Genomic DNA, 18,131 nt, shown 5'->3' with positions numbered 1-18,131 from the left:
AGCTGAGGTCACCGATGCGGGTTGTACGTCGGGCTGGAGTAGAGTTGCCTCCAGCGAGGCCTCTCCGGAGAGATGCAGGGCAGGGCTTTCCTCCAGGCATGGTTCTTGTGGTTCCTCAGCATGTCCTGTTGGTGAAACCGGACCATGTAGGAGTAGAGCACCTTCCTCTTTACATTTTCGAAGGGCACCTCTGGGTCAGGTTTTCCAGCCGGCACAGGTTGTGATCCGCCTTCGTTTGTCGGCAGTGGCGATGCAGTGGCACGACGGAGAGCTCCGGTGGAGGGGGACCGAGAGGGGCCTCGTCATTCCCAAACCCGATGGGGGCGTTCTCCCCCGCTGCCACTGAGAAGGCCCCCTTGGCTTCGGCCAGGATCCGGGCAGCCACCCGGAGCGACTGCAGCCCCCCCTGTCTTGCGGCCATGTCTGCTGGTCCGAGCCACCGGCCCCGTGTTCCAGGTTCCACAGATCTCCCATCCTGGTGAGCCGTGCATTGGTGAGGCGTCTCTCCGTGCCGGGGGTGGCGGTGGTGGATGGCAGCTTTGTCTGCGGGTTCCTGAGGATTGGTTCGAAGACCAGATCTTCGGCCGATCGCGGCTGGTTCAGCCTCCTGATGGCGAGGGAGCTCCACGTCTGCAGGACGCTCCTGTAGAAAGGTGGCGGCTGTCCCAGTGGGAGGCCCTGCAGGTCCAAGTAGAATAGTTGTTTGGAGCACTGCAGAGCCCCCAGCTGTTTCAGGAGGAAGGAGGCCGTGATGCTCCAGGCCGGTGCAGGGGTGGCGTGCAGGAACTTTCCCTCCCCCTCTCCCTCCCCCTCTCCCTCCCTCTCTCCCTCCCCCTCTCCCTCCCCCCCTCTCCCTCCCTCTATTCCTCCCTCCCTCTCTCTCCCCCTCTCCCTCCCTCTATCCCTCCCTCCCTCTCTCTCCCTCCTCTCCCTCCCCTCTCTCTCCCTCCCTCTCTACCCCGGGTGCCACGAATTCCCATTTTCGTCGTTGAATTTTCAGTCCAAATCCTCCGCGCGGGGCAACCTGACAATGTTGCCGGCAACATGAATGCCGTACGCAGATCTCGGCGTCACGCTCCAAGGTGGATATCACCGCCACGTGCGCGGTGCCGATCCCGACATTCCCGCTCCTGACCTCCGACTCAGCCCTGTGACCACGCAACGTCGCCGCATTGTCACGACCGGCGCTTGCCCCCCCCCCCCTCCCTAAGACGCCCCCCGCCAGGACCGCGGCCATCAAAGCCTCTCCACAGAGTGGCGGTCACCTCGCCGCGCAGGGGCCCCGAGGACGTGGCGCGCGTAAGCGTCGCGCAGGTTCGCCCGCGGCCCCGCGTCCCCGTCCGCGTCCCCGTCTTCCTGGGCCCGCGCGAGACCGCGGAGGGCGCGTCCGTGGCGCTCGGCCGCGTCGCGCAGCCGCAGCGCGCGGTAGAAGGCGGCGAACTTGTCGTTGATGATGGCGATGGGCAGGGCGAGCACCAGCAGCCCCGACAGGATGCACGCGAAGGCCGCCAGCTTGCCGGCGGTCGTGTCGGGCCGCACGTCCCCCGTAGCCCACCGTGGTCATGGAGGTGGTGGCCCACCACCAGGCGCTCCGGCACGCTCGTGAAGCCCGTGCCCGGGCAGGAGCTCTCCAGCGCGTACTCGAGCACCGAGAAGATGGAGACGCCCACGGAGAAGAACAGCAGCAGCAGCCCCACCTCCTCGTGGCACTGCTTGATGGTGACGCCCAGCGCCTTGAGGCCTGCGAGGTCACGGGCGGGAGGGGGAGGGAGAGACGGGGCAGAGGTGAGCGGCGGAGACTTGATGAAGGTTAATTTTCACCACAACCACCACCACCACCACCCCCCGTCGTCGTCGTCTCGCAGCTGTCCACGCGCGGCAGCAAGGTGGATGTAGCAGCGGCCTGCAAGTGGGGCATTGGTGTGCCAGGCGGGGAAGGGCAATGTTGGTGTGGCTGTCCAATTCAGCCCCTTCATCAAACATAAACCGTGACATCGGCACGCGTGGCCTACTCCTCTTTTTTTGTTCCGATGACGTCCGCTGTCGCGGCGCGCGTGTTTAGGGCCAACGCACCCGCAGTATTAACCGGGGCGGCCGCTCGGCTCGAACCGCGAAACCTCTGCAACGAGCGGCGATCTCGCCGCCGGCTCGGTCGACGGCATCACCAGCCACAGGAGAACGCCGCCTGAACCGGTAACCTGGTCGGGGCCACCTGAACCGGTTACCATTGTCTAGATCCACTGCTGGATGAGGGCTGTTAACGTGGCGTCCCAGAAGTGGAGGGGGGGGGGGATCAAGATGGGGTCGAGTGCTGTTTGAGTCGGAACCGAGGGTTTGCTCAACCCAACCACACGTGTGCACAGGTGCATCTCTGTTAAGCCGCTGATGGTGGCCGGGGCAGGGAATCTGACTCAGGTCACGCGGTCCCACGTCGACAATATTGGAGCACGGAACACAAACACACGCCGCAGTACACACTCACACACAGTACACACACACAGTACACACACACACTGCAGCACACACACACACTGCAGCACACACACACCACACTACAAACACACACACAGTACACACACACACACACAGTACACACACACCCGCAGTACAAACAGTACACACACCACACTACACACACAGTACACACACACACAGTACACACCATACTACACACACACACAACACAGTACACACACATGCCGTAGTGCACACCCACACACAGTACACACCTACACACAGTACAGACACACAGTACACACACACAACACAGTACACACACATGCCGCAGTACACACACCACACTACACACACAGTACACACACAGAACACAGTACACACACACACCGCAGTACACACACAACACAGTACACACACACACTGCAGTACAACACACACATGCCGCAGTACACACACACATGCCGCAGTACACAGACACACACAGTACACACCACACTGCAGTACACACACACACACTGCAGGACACACACACACAACACAGTACACACACACACCACGGTACACACACACACCACAGTACACACACACACATGCCAGAGTACACAGACACACACAGTACACACACACTCACACCACAGTACACACACACAACACAGTACACACACATGCCGCAGTACACACACCACACTACACACACAGTACACACACAGAACACAGTACACACACACTGCAGTACACACACAACACAGTACACACACACACTGCAGTACAACACACACATGCCGCAGTACACACACACACACATGCCGCAGTACACAGACACACAGTACACACACACACTGCAGTACACACACACACACACTGCAGTACACACACACACACCACGGTACACACACACAAACCGCAGCACACTACACACACACAATACACACACAACACAGTACACACACACACCACAGTACACACACACACCACAGTACACACACACACCACACTACACACAGCACAGTACACAACACACACCACACTACACACACACAGCACACACACACAACCACACTACACACACACAGCACACACACACCCACACTACACACACACACACAAGCACACACACACTACTCACACACACTGCAGCACACACCAACCCACACTACACACACACACTGCAGCACACACACACACCACACTACACACACACACTGCAGCACACACACACACCACACTACACACACACACTGCAGCACACACACACACCACACTACACACACACACTGCAGCACACACACACACCACACTACACACACACACTGCAGCACACACACACAACCACACTACACACACATGTCGTGGGGGCACTGCGCTACGCGAGGGGCTGCTGCTACCTGGGAGGGTTTCTGATCGTGGGAACGGAGATCGACGAATCGCGTTACACGAGCGTCCGTGACTCGGAGGGCACTTAGCAAACTCCCTCTCTGCCTCTGCTCTCAATGTTCGCCCTCAATGTTCGCCCCCCCTCTCCTCCCTCCCCTCCCTCCCCTCACTCTCTCCCCTCCCCTCCCTCCCCTCCCTCCCCTCACTCTCCTCCCCCCCCTCTCTCCTCCCCCCCTCTCCTCCTCCCTCCCTCCCTCCCCTCACTCTCCTCCCCCCTCCCCTCCCCCCTCTCCTACGTCCCCTCTCCTCCCTCCCCTCCTCCCCTCTCCCCCCTCTCCTCCCTCCCCTCTCCCCCCTCTCCTCCCTCCCCTCTCCCCCCTCTCCTCCCTCCCCTCCCCCCTCTCCTCCCTCCCCCTCTCCCCCCTCTCCTCCCTCCCCTCCCCCCTCTCCTCCCTCCCCTCTCCCCCCCTCTCCTCCCTCCCCCTCTCCCCCTCTCCTCCCTCCCCTCCCCCCTCTCCTCCCTCCCCTCTCCCCCCCTCTCCCTCCCCTCTCCCCCCTCTCCTCCCTCCCCTCTCCTCCCTCCCCTCCCCCTCCTCCCTCCCCCCCCTCTCCCCCCTCTCCTCCCTCCCCTGCCCCCTCTCCTCCCTCCCCTCTCCCCCCTCTCCTCCCTCCCCTCTCCCCCCTCTCCTCCCCTCCCCTCCCCCCTCTCCTCCCTCCCCTCTCCCCCCTCTCCTCCCTCCCCTCTCCCCCCTCTCCTCCCTCCCCTCCCCCCTCTCCTCCCTCCCCTCTCCCCCCTCTCCTCCCTCCCCTCCCCCCCCCTCTCCTCCCTCCCCTCCCCCCCTCTCCTCCTCCCCTCTCCCCCCTCTCCTACCTCCCCTCCCCCCTCTCCTCCCTCCCCTCTCCCCCCTCTCCTCCCTCCCCTCCCCCCCTCTCCTCCCTCCCTCTCCCCCCTCTCCTCCTCCCCTCTCCCCCCTCTCCTCCCTCCCCCCCCCTCTTCTCCCCCCCCCCTCTCCTCCCTCCCCTCTCCCCCCTCTCCTCCCTCCCCCTCTCCCCCCTCTCCCCCCTCTCCCTCCTCTCCCCCCCTCCCTCCCCCGTTGCAGGAGTTCTCAGTAAACGGAAATAGCAACCTCCGGGTGGGTGCGAACTGCGCATCTCGTCAGCCCCAGCGGCGCACGCGGTTTGGCTTTTAAAGGAAATAAATAAATAATGTCAAGGTCATTGCGTCCGCCTGGCAGCCTCGCTCACGAAGATCCCTCGGGGAGCCGAGGAGCTCCCCCCCTCCCCCCGCCCCTCCCCTCCCCAATACCACACACACACAACGTACACACACACACTCCCTACGTACATACACAATCACTATGTACACATACACACACACTCCCTACTTACACACACACACTCCCTACGTACATACACAATCACTATGTACACACACACTCCCTACTTACACACACACACTCCCGACATACACACACTCCCTACGTACACACACACACTACGTACACACACACACAACTAACTCAACACAATCATCAAAAACACTGCGGCCCTAAAACTAAACATATCGAATATGCGACGTTTCGGGCAATGTTCCTTCTTCATAGCGCGGTTATTCACGAATGTGTTGAGTTCCTGTGTTCGTTATTCTTGCTTAAACATCACATTTAGACAAAGACACCCCCCCCCCCCAGTGTATGGCTTCAACAGACTGCTGGGGACAAGCGCTGTCAGTAGTCGCGAGTAGCAGCAGCAGCAAGCTATGAAGGCCGGCACTGTGGCACACGAGGGGGGGGGGGGGGTGACTGTCCAGCACCACGTCCACTCGCTCGCTCGGCTCGCAGACTCCAAAGAGGGACGCGAGAGCCGTGCAGGGCAAAGATCACCTCCGGGACCTCGGGCAACACAGCGACGCGCTGCGCTCATGTTTCGTGTCGCAGCGTGGAGTGGCCGTGACGAGGCGACGAGTTCTCTTCGCGTCGCCTGTCGGCTGCGTCTCGAATCCCCCACGGTGCGGCTGATGTCACAACAAACAAACAAAGAAATCCGCCAACACCGCGGGAGATCCACGGCGTTCGTTCGATGGGTCATGACTACCGCGTGTGCATTCGGGGCTTGTCGCGCCTGTCGTTCGGCACGACGTCCGACGTTTCGCTCCACGAGGTGTGGGGGCTTCTGCTGCGCAAAGGAGTTGTCGCCACGCGGGGCTAAAGGTCGGACGTCGCTGAATGGATTCACAGCCATCGATCGCAACGACACACGAGACGTCACCGCCGCCACCAAACACCGCCACATCACAAACACCGCGTTTCGGAAGCGCCGTGGCGCCCGCACGATTTGTTTCCATTGGCAGCTCGGAGATGTTAACTACCTCGCCTGGTATACAGGAGGTCGTGAGCTCGATCCAGAACACAACACTGCCTGCTGCTGTGTATTTGGAGTTTGCGGTGTCTCTCTAACTCTCTCTCTCTCTCTCTCCACGTGGTCGCGTGGATTTTTCTCCGGGTCTTCGTGTTTTTCCCTCCACATTTAGAATCAACGTCCACGCGTTTAGAGCGTTTGACTGCTGTGCATTTCCACGTGACGCTAAGCGACCTTGTTTGAGCTATGATTTGTGATAGCCAGGTCGCGTTTGGAAGAAAATAGCTACAAAACCTCAGTGGGCCTTGTCTGGTCAAATTAAAACAGTTTAGTTTTAGCATATTTATGAAATGTTAGCGATTCGCTTACCTTTCTTATACATTTAGGATCAGCGTCACGCGTTTAGAGTAATTGGCTGCTGCCATAAATTTCCACACGATGATGATGTTGATAATAAACCCACTTGGTTGAGCTATCATTTGCGATGGCTCAGCGGGGCCTTCTGTCGTCACATAAAAACTAAATCAGTGATCAGGAGTCACGAGTTCAGACTCGGCTCGTGCCGAGCAGCACGCGGCACCCGCCAGCAAACCCCGCCAGGGCCGTCGCTCCGCGCCACGGGAACGTGGAAATGTCCCCCACTGGGCTGTATACGGCGGACGAGCAGCGCCCGGCTCCCTGGACACTCGACGCGGTGCGGTGCGACGCGGTGCGGTGCGGTGTGGTGCGGTGTGGTGCTGTGCGGGGCGGTGCGACGCGGTGCGGTGTGGTGTGGTGCGCCGTCGCGTGCCCAACATCTCTGAGCTGCTGCTCAGCCTCATCGAGACCGCCAGCTCAACGGAGCTGCAGCGCGAGTCGCCGTGCGGTCGCTGACGCCACCGGCTCTAAGGGAGCTTTTACACCATTGGAACCTCCTTTGCCAGTAGCAAAATATGATAATTGTTTTTTAACCCTTTTATCTGGCAACAAAACTGACACCTTTTTTTATAAGGAGTCATGTTTGCATTGACCACAATACCTGCGGTCGGAATGCAAACAAAAAACACGTGCGCCTTTTGGCGTCATCTGGTCCAACACCATGTGAGACGAGGCTCTAAGAAAAAGCTGTCTCGGGTGTGGACCAATCAATGTCAAGGACAGTGCATACATTATCAGAGTTGTGTTTTTTGTTTGCATTCCGACCGCAGGTATTGTGGTCAATGCAAACATGACTCCTTGTAAAAAAGTTGTCAGTTTTGTTGCCAGATAAAAGGGTAAAAAAACAATTATCATATTATCTAAGGGAGCTGTTGGGATGATTTTGCGGTCGTGACGCCGGTGGTGACACGAGTCGCAGCCGGTGTGGCCGTTCTCTCGTGAGGCCCCAACAGCAGTGCACGAGAGGCATCGGTGTTGGCTGTGGCCACGAGCCTCTGGGAGCCCCGTTAGGTGTAAGGGAGCTCTTTGCCTCGACTCTGCGGGACCGACCTCGCCTTGCTCATTCGAGCGGCCCAATCTGAGCGATCGTGGCGGTTGCCGTCTGCGTCAGACCTGGGCCCCCCCCCCCCCCACGTGAGACCTGCCCCCCCCCACGTGATCGCCTCACTCGCCTGTGGAGTGACGGCCCAGCTTGAGCATGCGCAGCGACCGCGACAGCTTGAGCACCTGCACGACGCGGCCCACGTTCTCGAGCTCCGTGGAGGCCCCCCGCCAGCCGCTCCACCGCCAGGGTGACGTAGAAGGGCGCGATGGCCACCAGGTCCACGATGTTGACGAAGCGCGCCGCGAAGCGCCGCTTGCGCCGCGCGCACGCGAAGCGCAGCGCCAGCTCGCCCGTGAACCACGCCATGCACACGCCCTCCAGGACCCCCAGCGCCGTCGCCTCGTCGTCGCCGGCCGCCGGCGCGAACTCGGGCGCGCTCACCAGGGCCATGTTGGCGATGGACAGCACCACGAAGGCGACCGACACGGCCGCCACGGCCCGCGACGCGCGCGACGAGTCGGGCCGCTCCAGCGTGGCCCAGATGGCGCGGCGCAGGCGGCGGCACCGGCCCCGCTCGGAGCCGCCGCCCTCGCCGTCCGAGTCCGAGTCCCGGTCCGCGTCTCGTCCCGCGCCGTCCTCGCCGCCGCCGCGGTCATCGGCGGCGGCGTTGCGGCGCGAGTAGCGGTCCTGGCAGCAGGAGGCCAGCAGCGCGTCCTCGAGTCCCCAGTACTCGAGCTCCTGGCCGAACGAGACGGCGCACAGAGACTCGCGCAGGTGCAGGCGGCCCGTGCGGTAGAAGTGCAGCACACACTCGAACGCCTCCGCGCTGCGGTCGAAGAAGAACTCGCTCGACGCTCCCACGTCGTCGCAAAGCTGCAGGGGGTGCGGGTGGCCGCCGCCGCCGCTACCCCCGGGCCCCGCGTCTCGCTGCCCCCCGCCTCCTCCTTCACCTCCTCCTCCTCCACGGCGCCGCCGCCACCGCCACAGCTTCGCGAGGCGGCCGAGTCGCGAGCGCGGGTAGGAGGCGAGCACCGCGCACGGCAGCGAGTGGCGCGCGCCGCCCACGTTGATGGACACAAGCTCGTCGCTGCCCTGGGACGGTGGTGGCGGTGGTGATGGTGGTGACGGTGGTGGTGGTGGTGATGGTGGTGATGGTGATGGTGGTGATGGTGGTGGTGGTGATGGTGGTGATGGTGGTGACGGTGGTGGTGGTGATGGTGGTGATGGTGATGACGGTGGTGGTGGTGGTGGTGACGGTGGTGGTGCTCGCATCACCGCCGCAGCTAAGAGACGCCGCCTCTCCCGAGGGGTGAGACGAGACTTGCGTCTGCTGGTGGCCTCGGGCCCGGTCGGAGATTTGCTGCATGCGACGAAACAACAGACCGCGACCCCCGTTTAACGTGGTTCCGAACTTTCATCCAAATACATCTCAGCGTCTGGGAGTCTAAAAGAAGCGAGCCCTGCTCTCCGCTGTGCGGAGCAGAGAGGGCCACTTGATGGGATCTCGAGAGTGACCCCCCCCTCTTCCCTGGGCCGTGTCCTCACATCGAGGGGCTGCACTGCTCTGTGATATATTCTTTGGGTCTTTCGGTAAAGCCACCTAGATAGAAAAATAATAATAACAAAAATAATAAAATATCACGACGTTTCGATCGCAACACAAGCACTCGTCATCAAGTGAAGAAGCAGGAAAAAAAGATTTAAAAAATAATAATTGCTCTGTGAGAATTCCCAATGGGTCCTTCTTCTCGTACAACTACTCCGACTCTATTTTAGTTTTACCAGGTAAGGCCCGACTGAGCTTTCTAGAAGCTATTTTCAGAAGCGATCCGACTATCACAAATGACGGCTCAACGAAGCGGCTCATCGTCGTGTGGAGATATACAGGACGGCCAAACACTCGTGGCGATGTCGATTCTAAATGTGGAGGGGAAAAACCGGAGAGCCCGGAGAAAAATCCACGTGACCACGGGGAGAGAGAGAGACACCGCAGACTCCAAATATACAGCAGCAGTCGTCAGGGTCGGTATCGAACCCACGACCTCCTGTACACCAGGCGAGGTAGTCAACATCTCATAGCCACCGTGATGAGAGAGAGACACAACGCAAACTCCAAATATACAGCACTCGTCAGGGTCGGTATCGAACCCACGACCTCCTGTACACCAGGCGAGGTAGTCAACATCTCATAGCCACCGTGATGATGAGAGAGAGACACCGCAGACTCCAAATACACAGCAGTCGTCAGGGTCGGTAAGGAACCCACGACCTCCTGTACACCATGCGAGGTAGTCAACATCTCATAGCCACCGTGATGATGAGAGAGAGACACCGCAGACTCCAAATATACAGCAGGCGTCAGGGTCGGTAAGGAACCCACGACCTCCTGTATACCATGCGAGGTAGTCAACATCTCCTAGCCACCGTGATGAGAGAGAGACACAACGCAAACCCCAAATACAAAGCAGCAGGCGTCAGGGTCGATATCGAACCCACAACCTCCTACATACCAGGCGAAGCTATGCATATCTCTTAGCCACCGTACCGATAGCAACGACCGCGCAACAATTGACGGTGAAACACGTGTAGTTGTTATTGTTGTTGTTATTGTTGTTGTTATTGTTGTTGTTATTGTTTAGCAGCAGCCCCGACACACCGATGAGGGGGGGGGACAGGACACTCACGTGACGACGCTACCGTTTCGAGATGTTGACTACCTCGCCTGGTGCGCAGGAGGTCGTGGGCTCGATCCCGACCCTGACAATGCCTGCTGCTGCTGCTGTATTTGGAGTTTAGTCTTGATTTGAAGCTTTCGTGACTGCAGGCATTCATACGCTCTGGTTCTTTCGGTAAAGTCGCGAAGGTAGAAAAAATAACAAAATAAATCACGACGTTTCGGTCGCAACACAAGCGTCCGTTTTCAGGTGTTTTTCTATCTATCTACGGGACTTTACCGAAAGAACCAGAGAGTATTTGGAGTTTGCGGTGTCTCTCTCTCTCTCTCCCCGTGGTCGCGTGGCAAGTCCTCCGCTTTTTCCCTCCACATGTCGAAACACACATCTAGAGGGTTCGACTGCTCCACGTGATTCGCCACTTCGTTGGGCTATCACTTGCGGCCAGCTCGCTCCTGAAAAAGAGCTATTACATTGCTCGGTGGGCTGCTCTAGCTGGTAAAATAATAACACAAAATTGTTTTAGATTTAGACTCTGAGACCGCGGAATGAGGCCGCGGAGAAACGGCGGGCGCGCGTCGCAAATCCATCCGTGATTTCACCACCACACCTCGCCCTGAGCACGCACAGCGCACGCCAATCCACTGCTACGTCCTCGCCCTCTCGCCCTCTCGCTCACGGGAGAGCGTGCTGGATATCGCGGGTTGGCGCTCGGGGAGAGGGAGGGAGGGGAGGGAGGGGGTGAGGGAGGGAGGGGGTGAGGGAGGGAGGGGGAGAGGGAGGGAGGAGAGGGAGGGGGGTGAGGGAGGGAGGGGGTGAGGGAGGGAGGGGGAGAGGGAGGGAGGAGAGGGAGGGTGGGGGAGAGGGAGGTAGGGGGAGAGGGAGGGAGGGGGAGTGGGAGGGCGGGAGGGAGGAGAGGCAGGGAGGGGAGGGAGGAAAGGGAGTGAGAACACTTCCGATAGAATTCGTCGCTGATGTTACAGAGCCGTGACCCGGTAACCCAAGTGATGGGGCGCTGGGGTTCGTATCGCGCCGCTCGATATTAGGCGGTGCTCGGCTCGCTCATCCAGCAGTGGAGTGGCACGGGGCAGGGCCACGTCACACGTTGACGTCGAGCATGAGAGGGACGCTATGGGGGATCTTCTCCACAGGCTGCGTTGTTATCTTCATCTTCTCTCGGGGACGTTCCCATTCCTCTACGGCGATAGCTGCGCCCAAAGAGTGACCAATGCAGACCTGACAAAAAGGTTGCGCGCAGAAGTTGGACAACCTGATGATGCAGGCAGTGACGAGAAGGTAACTGGAGCTATGTGCGCAGCAGGGTAAACAACAGGACAATTAAATGCGTGTTGTTGTTGTCGTTGTTGTTGTTTGTTTGTTGTTCGGAAGAATGGAAGGAACCGTCAAGGCGGGAAGACTCGAACCGACAGCAGGGAATGTTTTGACGAGACTGGCGCATGGAGGACAGCGGGAACAGCACGTGACCACGTGAGCAGTGGACACCCACGACGACTACCACGGGGCTGTCCGCCCAGGGATCGTGATGACGATGACGACGACACAGCGAGCGGGTTACTTGACGTGGTGTGCCGGGCCCCGGTACATATTTCGCGGGGCGCCGACCCGGGCATATGCACGGCTCGGGTGACGCTCGTGGGTTAATAATGAAAATAAAATAACAACACATGGAGCGTGTGTGCCTTTGTTTGTTTGTTTGTGATTATTATTAATGAGAAATGAGTAAAAAATTGGACGCCGTCTGCGCGCGTTATTGCGGCGAAGAGGCATTTAAGGATGGGAGGGGCGCGTTACGGTCATCAGAGCTCTCTGCTATCAACCAATTGCCCAGCTCGTCGCCCATTATATACATACACTGTGTGTTTGTTTGTGTGTGTGTGTGTGTTTGTGTGTGTTTGTGTGTGTGTGTTTGTGTGTGTGTTTGTGTGTGTGTTTGTGTGTGTGTGTTTGTGTGTGTGTGTTTGTGTGTGTTTGGGTGTGTGTGTTTGTGTGTGTTTTGTGTGTGTGTTTGTGTGTGTGTGTTTGCTTGTGTATGTTTGTGTGTGTTTGTGTGTGTGTTTGTGTGTGTGTGTTTGTGTGTGTGTGTTTGTGTGTTTGTGTGTGTTTGTGTGTGTGTTTGTGTGTGTTTGTGTGTGTGTTTGTGTGTGTTTGTGTGTGTTTGTGTGTGTTTGTATGTGTTTGTGTGTGTGTTTATTTGTGTGTGTTTGTGTGTGTGTTTGTGTGTGTGTCTGTGTGTTTGTGTGTGTTTGTGTGTGTGTGTTTGTGTGGTGTGTGTTTGTGTGTGTGTTTGTGTGTGTGTTTGTGTGTGTTTGTGTGTGTGTGTGTGTTTGTGTGTGTGTGTGTGTTGTGTGTGTGTTTGTGTGTGTGTGTTTGTGTGTGTGTTTGTGTGTGTTTGTGTGTGTGTGTTTGTGTGTTTGTGTGCGTGTGTTTGTGTGTGTGTGTTTGTGTGTGTGTGTTTGTGTGTGTTTGTGTTTGTGTGTTTGTGTGTGTGTGTGTTTGTGTGTGTGTTTGTGTGTGTGTTTGTTTGTGTGTGTGTTTGTGTGTGTGTTTGTGTGTGTGTGTGTTTGTGTGTGTTTGTGTGTGTCTGCGTGTGTGTGTTTGTGTGTTTGTGTGTGTGTGTTTGTAAGTGTGTGTGTGTTTGTGTGTGTGTTTGTGTGTGTGTTTGTTTGTGTGTGTGTTTGTGTGTGTGTTTGTGTGTGTGTGTGTGTGTTTGTGTGTGTTTGTGTGTGTCTGCGTGTGTGTGTTTGTGTGTGTGTTTGTAAGTGTGTGTGTGTTTGTGTGTGTCTGTGTGTGTGTGTGTTTGTGTGTGTGTTTGTAAGTGTGTGTGTGTGTTTGTGTGTGTGTTTGTGTGTGTTTGTGTGTGTCTGTGTGTGTGTGTGTGTTTGTGTGTGTGTGTTTGTGTGTTTGTAAGTGTGTGTGTGTGTGTGTTTGTGTGCGTTTTCCAACATGTAATCGCAGGGGGCTTTCGCGACCAAATAATAGTTCGTTAAACTATGCAAAACATGAAGAGGTTTTTACCCTTTTCTGGAAGCAAAACAGTTGTGTTGAGATCCATATTAGAGGTCTTTGTTTGGGGGTGGGGGGGGGGTTAAATCGCGTAAATATAAATGTGTCGTTAAACCCGCCACCACCCGACACATCCACTTACTAGGGTTTGTCACGTGAACAAACCGTGGCCAATTCGTTACTAGAACAGCACACACCGATTGTGCGTTGGAGAGTGAACCCACAACAACATCGCTCCGTCTCTCGCCTCTGTTGTCTGTTGTTGTTGTCTGTTGTTGTTGTTCATCCTCTCCGTGTGACGCGTCCAGCCAGAGCCTAAGAGCTCTCGCAGGCACCGCGTCTGAACAAACCTCCCGTTCGGACGCCCTTCCCGCTCGTCTGCGGTGCCTCGTCTCGGAGCGATACAAGTTGCGCGGACGACGACGACGACGTGGAACTGAACTGTGATGGTGGCGGTGACGACGATGACTACCGATTATTATGAATGAACATGTAGAACGAAGCGGTGCTCAAAGTTGAATTGATTGAAATCGACGATGGAGGTTCACGACGCCGCGTGTCACCACCCTCACCTGTGCTCGCGGCTCCGTGGTCGGCACCCGCGCGTTCCCGCTCGCTCCGTCGCGCACTCGCCTCTCTCTCACTCCCTCCCTCTCTCTCTCCGCTACCAGCACCCCCCTCCCTCTCTCAGTACCCCCCACCTCCCTCTCTCCCCACTACCACCACCACCCTCTCTCAATCTGCCCATCACCACCCTCTCTCTCTCCCACTCTCCCCACTATCACCCCCACTGTGCTCATTCTCACCACCTTCACCAACACCCTCTCTCTCTCTCCCCACTACCACCACCCTCTCTCAGTCTGCCCACCACCACCACCCTCTCTCTATCCCCACTACCACCACCACCCTCTCTCAATCTGCCCATCACCACCCTCTCTCTCTCTCACTCTCCCCACTATCACCCCCACTGTGCTCATTCTCACCATCTCCACCAACACCCTCTCTCTCACTCTCCTGATCACCCCCATCCGCTCCCCTCTCTCACTCTCTCACCACCACCCCTCTCCCACTGACCCCACCATCATCCCCTCTCCCACTCACCCCACCATCATCCCCTCTCTCACTCACTCACCACCACCATCCACTCTCTCGCTCACTCACCACCACCACCACCCCTCTACCACTCACTCACCACCATCATCCCCTCTCTCACTCACTCACCACCACCATCCCCTCTCTCACTCACTCACCCCACCACCATCCCCTCTCCCACTCACCACCACCATCCCCTCTCTCACTCACTCACCCCACCACCATCCCCTCTCCCACTCACTCCTCCCCTCTCCCACTCACTCGCCCCACCATCCCCATCTGCACTCACTGTCCAGTTCCCTACCCCGCCGAGCCACGTCTGAAGGGCAGCGCTGCCCGCGCCTGAAGGGCAGCGCTGCCCACGCCTGAAGGGCAGCGCTGCCCGCGTGTGGCGAGGAGTGGGAGGAGGTGGCGATCATTGCGAGCCAGTTCACACAAAGACAAAGACCCCCCCCCCCCCCATAGCCTCAACAGAGGGGGTGGGGTCGCCAGCACCACGCCCGACCGCATTTGTCTCCCCAGTGGCGATGTTCTTACACACCGCACCGAGTAACTATTCGAAGCTGAGTCGACCTAGGGGAGGCCCAGGACTGGTCCAGGTAATCATCACCGGTGGGGGCCGTGAGCGGGAATTGAACTCAGGTGGCCGGGTTTGCAGGGCAGCGCGCTGACCGCTTCACTATCGCTCACACCCACACACACACAAAGACAAAGATCCCCGTATAGCCTCAACAGACTGTTGGGGCAAGCGCTGTTAGCGAGCACCTATGAAAGCCGGCACGGCACACGAGGGGGTGGGTAGCCACCATCACGCCCGGCCGCCTTTGTCTCCCTAGTGGCGATGTTTACTCACCGCACCAGGTACTCATTTGAGGCTAAGTCGACCTAGGGGAGGCCCAGGACCGGTTCAGATAATCTTTAATTGTGTTGGCCGTGAGCGGGAATCGAACCCGGGTCGCCAAGTTCGTAGCGCAGTGCGCGAACCGCTCCACCACCGCTCCCCACGTGCACCCCCACACACACGTGCACACACCCACACGTGCACACCCAGGCACACCCAACACACGCACACCCACACACACACACAGGCACCCCCACAAACACGTGCACACACGTGCACACACACCCACACACACAGGCACCCCCACACACACGTGCACACACAGGCACACCCAACACACGCACACCCAACACACCCAGGCACACACACACGTGCACACCCAACACACCCACACACCCAGGCACACTCGGCGCTCTCCAACCCTCATCGGGTTTCACCATCGGCCGTGTTCAATCCACCGCTGGACGAAGCCCTCCCCAAGCCGTTGCGATGGAACGAGCCACCCGGCGCCTGTCCCCGCGCGAGGTTCCAACTCGCGGCGTCGTCGCAGTCGACGACGGCGCGAGACGGAGCTGTCGCATCAGAGCCGTGCGGTGGCGACGGCGCGACGGCGAATTTATCATCCAGCGGTGGATTGACAAAGGCCCGTCAGCTATTCATATTATTGTTGTTCTTCTTCTTGGTTTATTATTTTATTATTTCCCTTCTACGTGACTTTACCGAAAGAACCAAGAAGATGAATCCCTGCAGTCATGAAAGCTTTAAATCGAAAAATTATTGTTGTTGTCATTATTATTGTCGTTCATTCTTGATTTGAAGCTTTCGTGACTGCAAGGGTTCGTACTCTTTGTTTTTGTCGGTGAAGTCACGTTGCGTCTCAAAGGGGGAGCCGAGCGAAACGTTGGACAAAAGACGGCATAGCCAGCGAAGCGGCACGGGAAAACGAATGTCTCTACGCCCGGCACACAACATCCAGTTCGAGCAGTGGCTCTTCTTCTTGACCTTCTGGGGGCTGTGTGAGATGCCCTGCTGGGGTGCGCGAGACGTGGCCAGATGTTTGTTTAGAAGGTAAATCATTGAAAAGACAAATTAAAGATGGGAACATTGTGGTGCAACTCACTTTGTTTCAGCAAACCCGATGTAGTTATTGACATTGTACATTTCTACTTACGTTTGAGAACCAAAGGGGCGCAGGGCTGCAGTAAAGGTCGTGGACCACTGTGTTAGGTTTCGTGGTCGTGTTAGGGGTGGGGTAAGTGGTAGCGTTTGTGGTAGTGTTAGGGGTGGGGTTAGTGGTATTGTTAGGGGTGGGGTTAGTGGTAGTGTTAGGGGTGGGGTAAGTGGTAGTGTTAGGGGTAGGGTTAGTGGTTGTGTTAGGGGTGGGGTAAGTGGTAGTGTTAGGGTAGGGTTAGTGGTAGTGTTAGGGGTAGGGTTAGTGGTATGGTAGGGTTAGTGGTAGTGTTAGGGGTGAGGTTAGTGTGTGTGGTTATGAGTAGTGCTCGTGTTAGGCGGAGTGTTCGAGCAGTGGTTCTTCTTCTCAACCTGGGGTGCATTCCACAGCACCCCCTGGGGATGCTGTGAGATGCCCTTTCTGGGGAGGTGCGAGACGTGGCCAGATTTTGTTTACGAGGCAAACCATCAAAAACACAAATTAAGCACGTGGCAACGTAAGTGCAACTGCTTTGTTTCATCACACCTACGTATTTATTAAGGTTATAGTTATTTTAACGATTGTGAATCAAAGGGATGAAAGGCTGCAGTAAAGGTGAAGAAGCACTGAGTTAGAACAGCAATGCTCGCTCTGCCTGTGGTTCCCGTTAATACGACTCGCGTGGCCAGTCTGTCAGCAGCGATCCGGTGAGAACCGATTCCCCGGGCTGATGACCCTCCGCTCGCTACTCCGTGGCTGCGTTCGGGACGTGGGGCTGGCTGAGATGACACAGCGGGCAATTAGCGGCACATTAGCGGGGAGATTGAGATCAATCAGCGCTGACCTGCATGGCGAGCCCATGCCGCTCATCGCTGGCAGCTGCCGACTGCGCGACCCGAGACGGGCTGGGTGGCTGCCTTGGCCCAAGGTCGCGTTTCGTAATTGTGAATATTGGCAGGAATCGATGTCCACTTTTGCAATCTATACTTTATATGTATTTGTTGTTGTTGTTGTTGGCGACTCGCTTACCTGCCGTGTACTTTGCACGCCCGTCGTGTCTTTGCATTTCCTCTCTGATCTGAAAATAATCGACACGGCGCCTTATCCAAGGCACTTGACACAAGAATTGCCGAGGGTGCAACAACGGGTGAATGTGGTGGTGGTGATGAGGTGAATGAAACAGACGAGAGGAAGCGATGGGGGCGCGTCTGTGATGCGTGAATTCGGCGAATGCGAAATGGATAACGATACATGATGAAGGAGAACGGATTGAATGAATGGGGAATGAGTGAGAGCCATGTAATGGGAACATGGAGAGGGAACAGCGGTGGTGGTGGTGGCTTTGAGCGGCAGATTAAGGGGGGGGGGGGGGGTCGTGGGGTGAGCTAGAGAACAATAAATGAGTTGTGAGTGCAGAGAGGAAACTAGTGAGCGATGTGATGACATATTTCATATTCTTGGTTCTTTCGGTAAAGTCACGTAGAAGGGAAACGATAAAATAATAAAAATATAAAACATTACAATTCTCAGTAAATAATTGTATTGTTTCCCTTCTACGTGACTTTACCGAAAGAACCAAGAATATGAATCCCTGCAGTCAGGAAAGCTTCAAATCAAAATATATATTTCATATACATAAAATCGGCAACGTTTCTGGTAATGGATATTCTGCGTGTGTGCTAGTGCAGGGCCTGTAGCATA

General features: G+C 57.0%; 1 protein-coding gene across 1 annotated transcript in view; it reads right to left on the bottom strand.

Moving 5' to 3' along the window:
• The window catches only part of LOC144726513 (potassium voltage-gated channel subfamily V member 1-like), a 33,216-nt gene extending 18,358 nt beyond the window's left edge, over positions 1–14,858 (bottom strand). The window contains 11 exon segments of the mRNA XM_078605309.1: positions 13–190; positions 289–426; positions 513–754; positions 1,271–1,545; positions 1,547–1,591; positions 1,593–1,741; positions 7,779–7,876; positions 7,878–8,743; positions 8,973–9,011; positions 11,428–11,531; positions 14,744–14,858. Coding sequence (XP_078461435.1) covers positions 13–190; positions 289–426; positions 513–754; positions 1,271–1,545; positions 1,547–1,591; positions 1,593–1,741; positions 7,779–7,876; positions 7,878–8,743; positions 8,973–9,011; positions 11,428–11,531; positions 14,744–14,858 — 2,249 coding nt within the window.
• Between the last annotated feature and the right edge of the window lie 3,273 nt (positions 14,859–18,131).

The sequence above is a fragment of the Lampetra planeri genome, chromosome 23 (genome assembly GCF_965212315.1).
Source record: "Lampetra planeri chromosome 23, kcLamPlan1.2.h2, whole genome shotgun sequence".
Lineage (NCBI taxonomy): Eukaryota > Metazoa > Chordata > Hyperoartia > Petromyzontiformes > Petromyzontidae > Lampetra > Lampetra planeri.
Note: the sequence above shows the minus strand (reverse complement) of the source record. Positions and strands in the feature narration are given on the sequence as shown.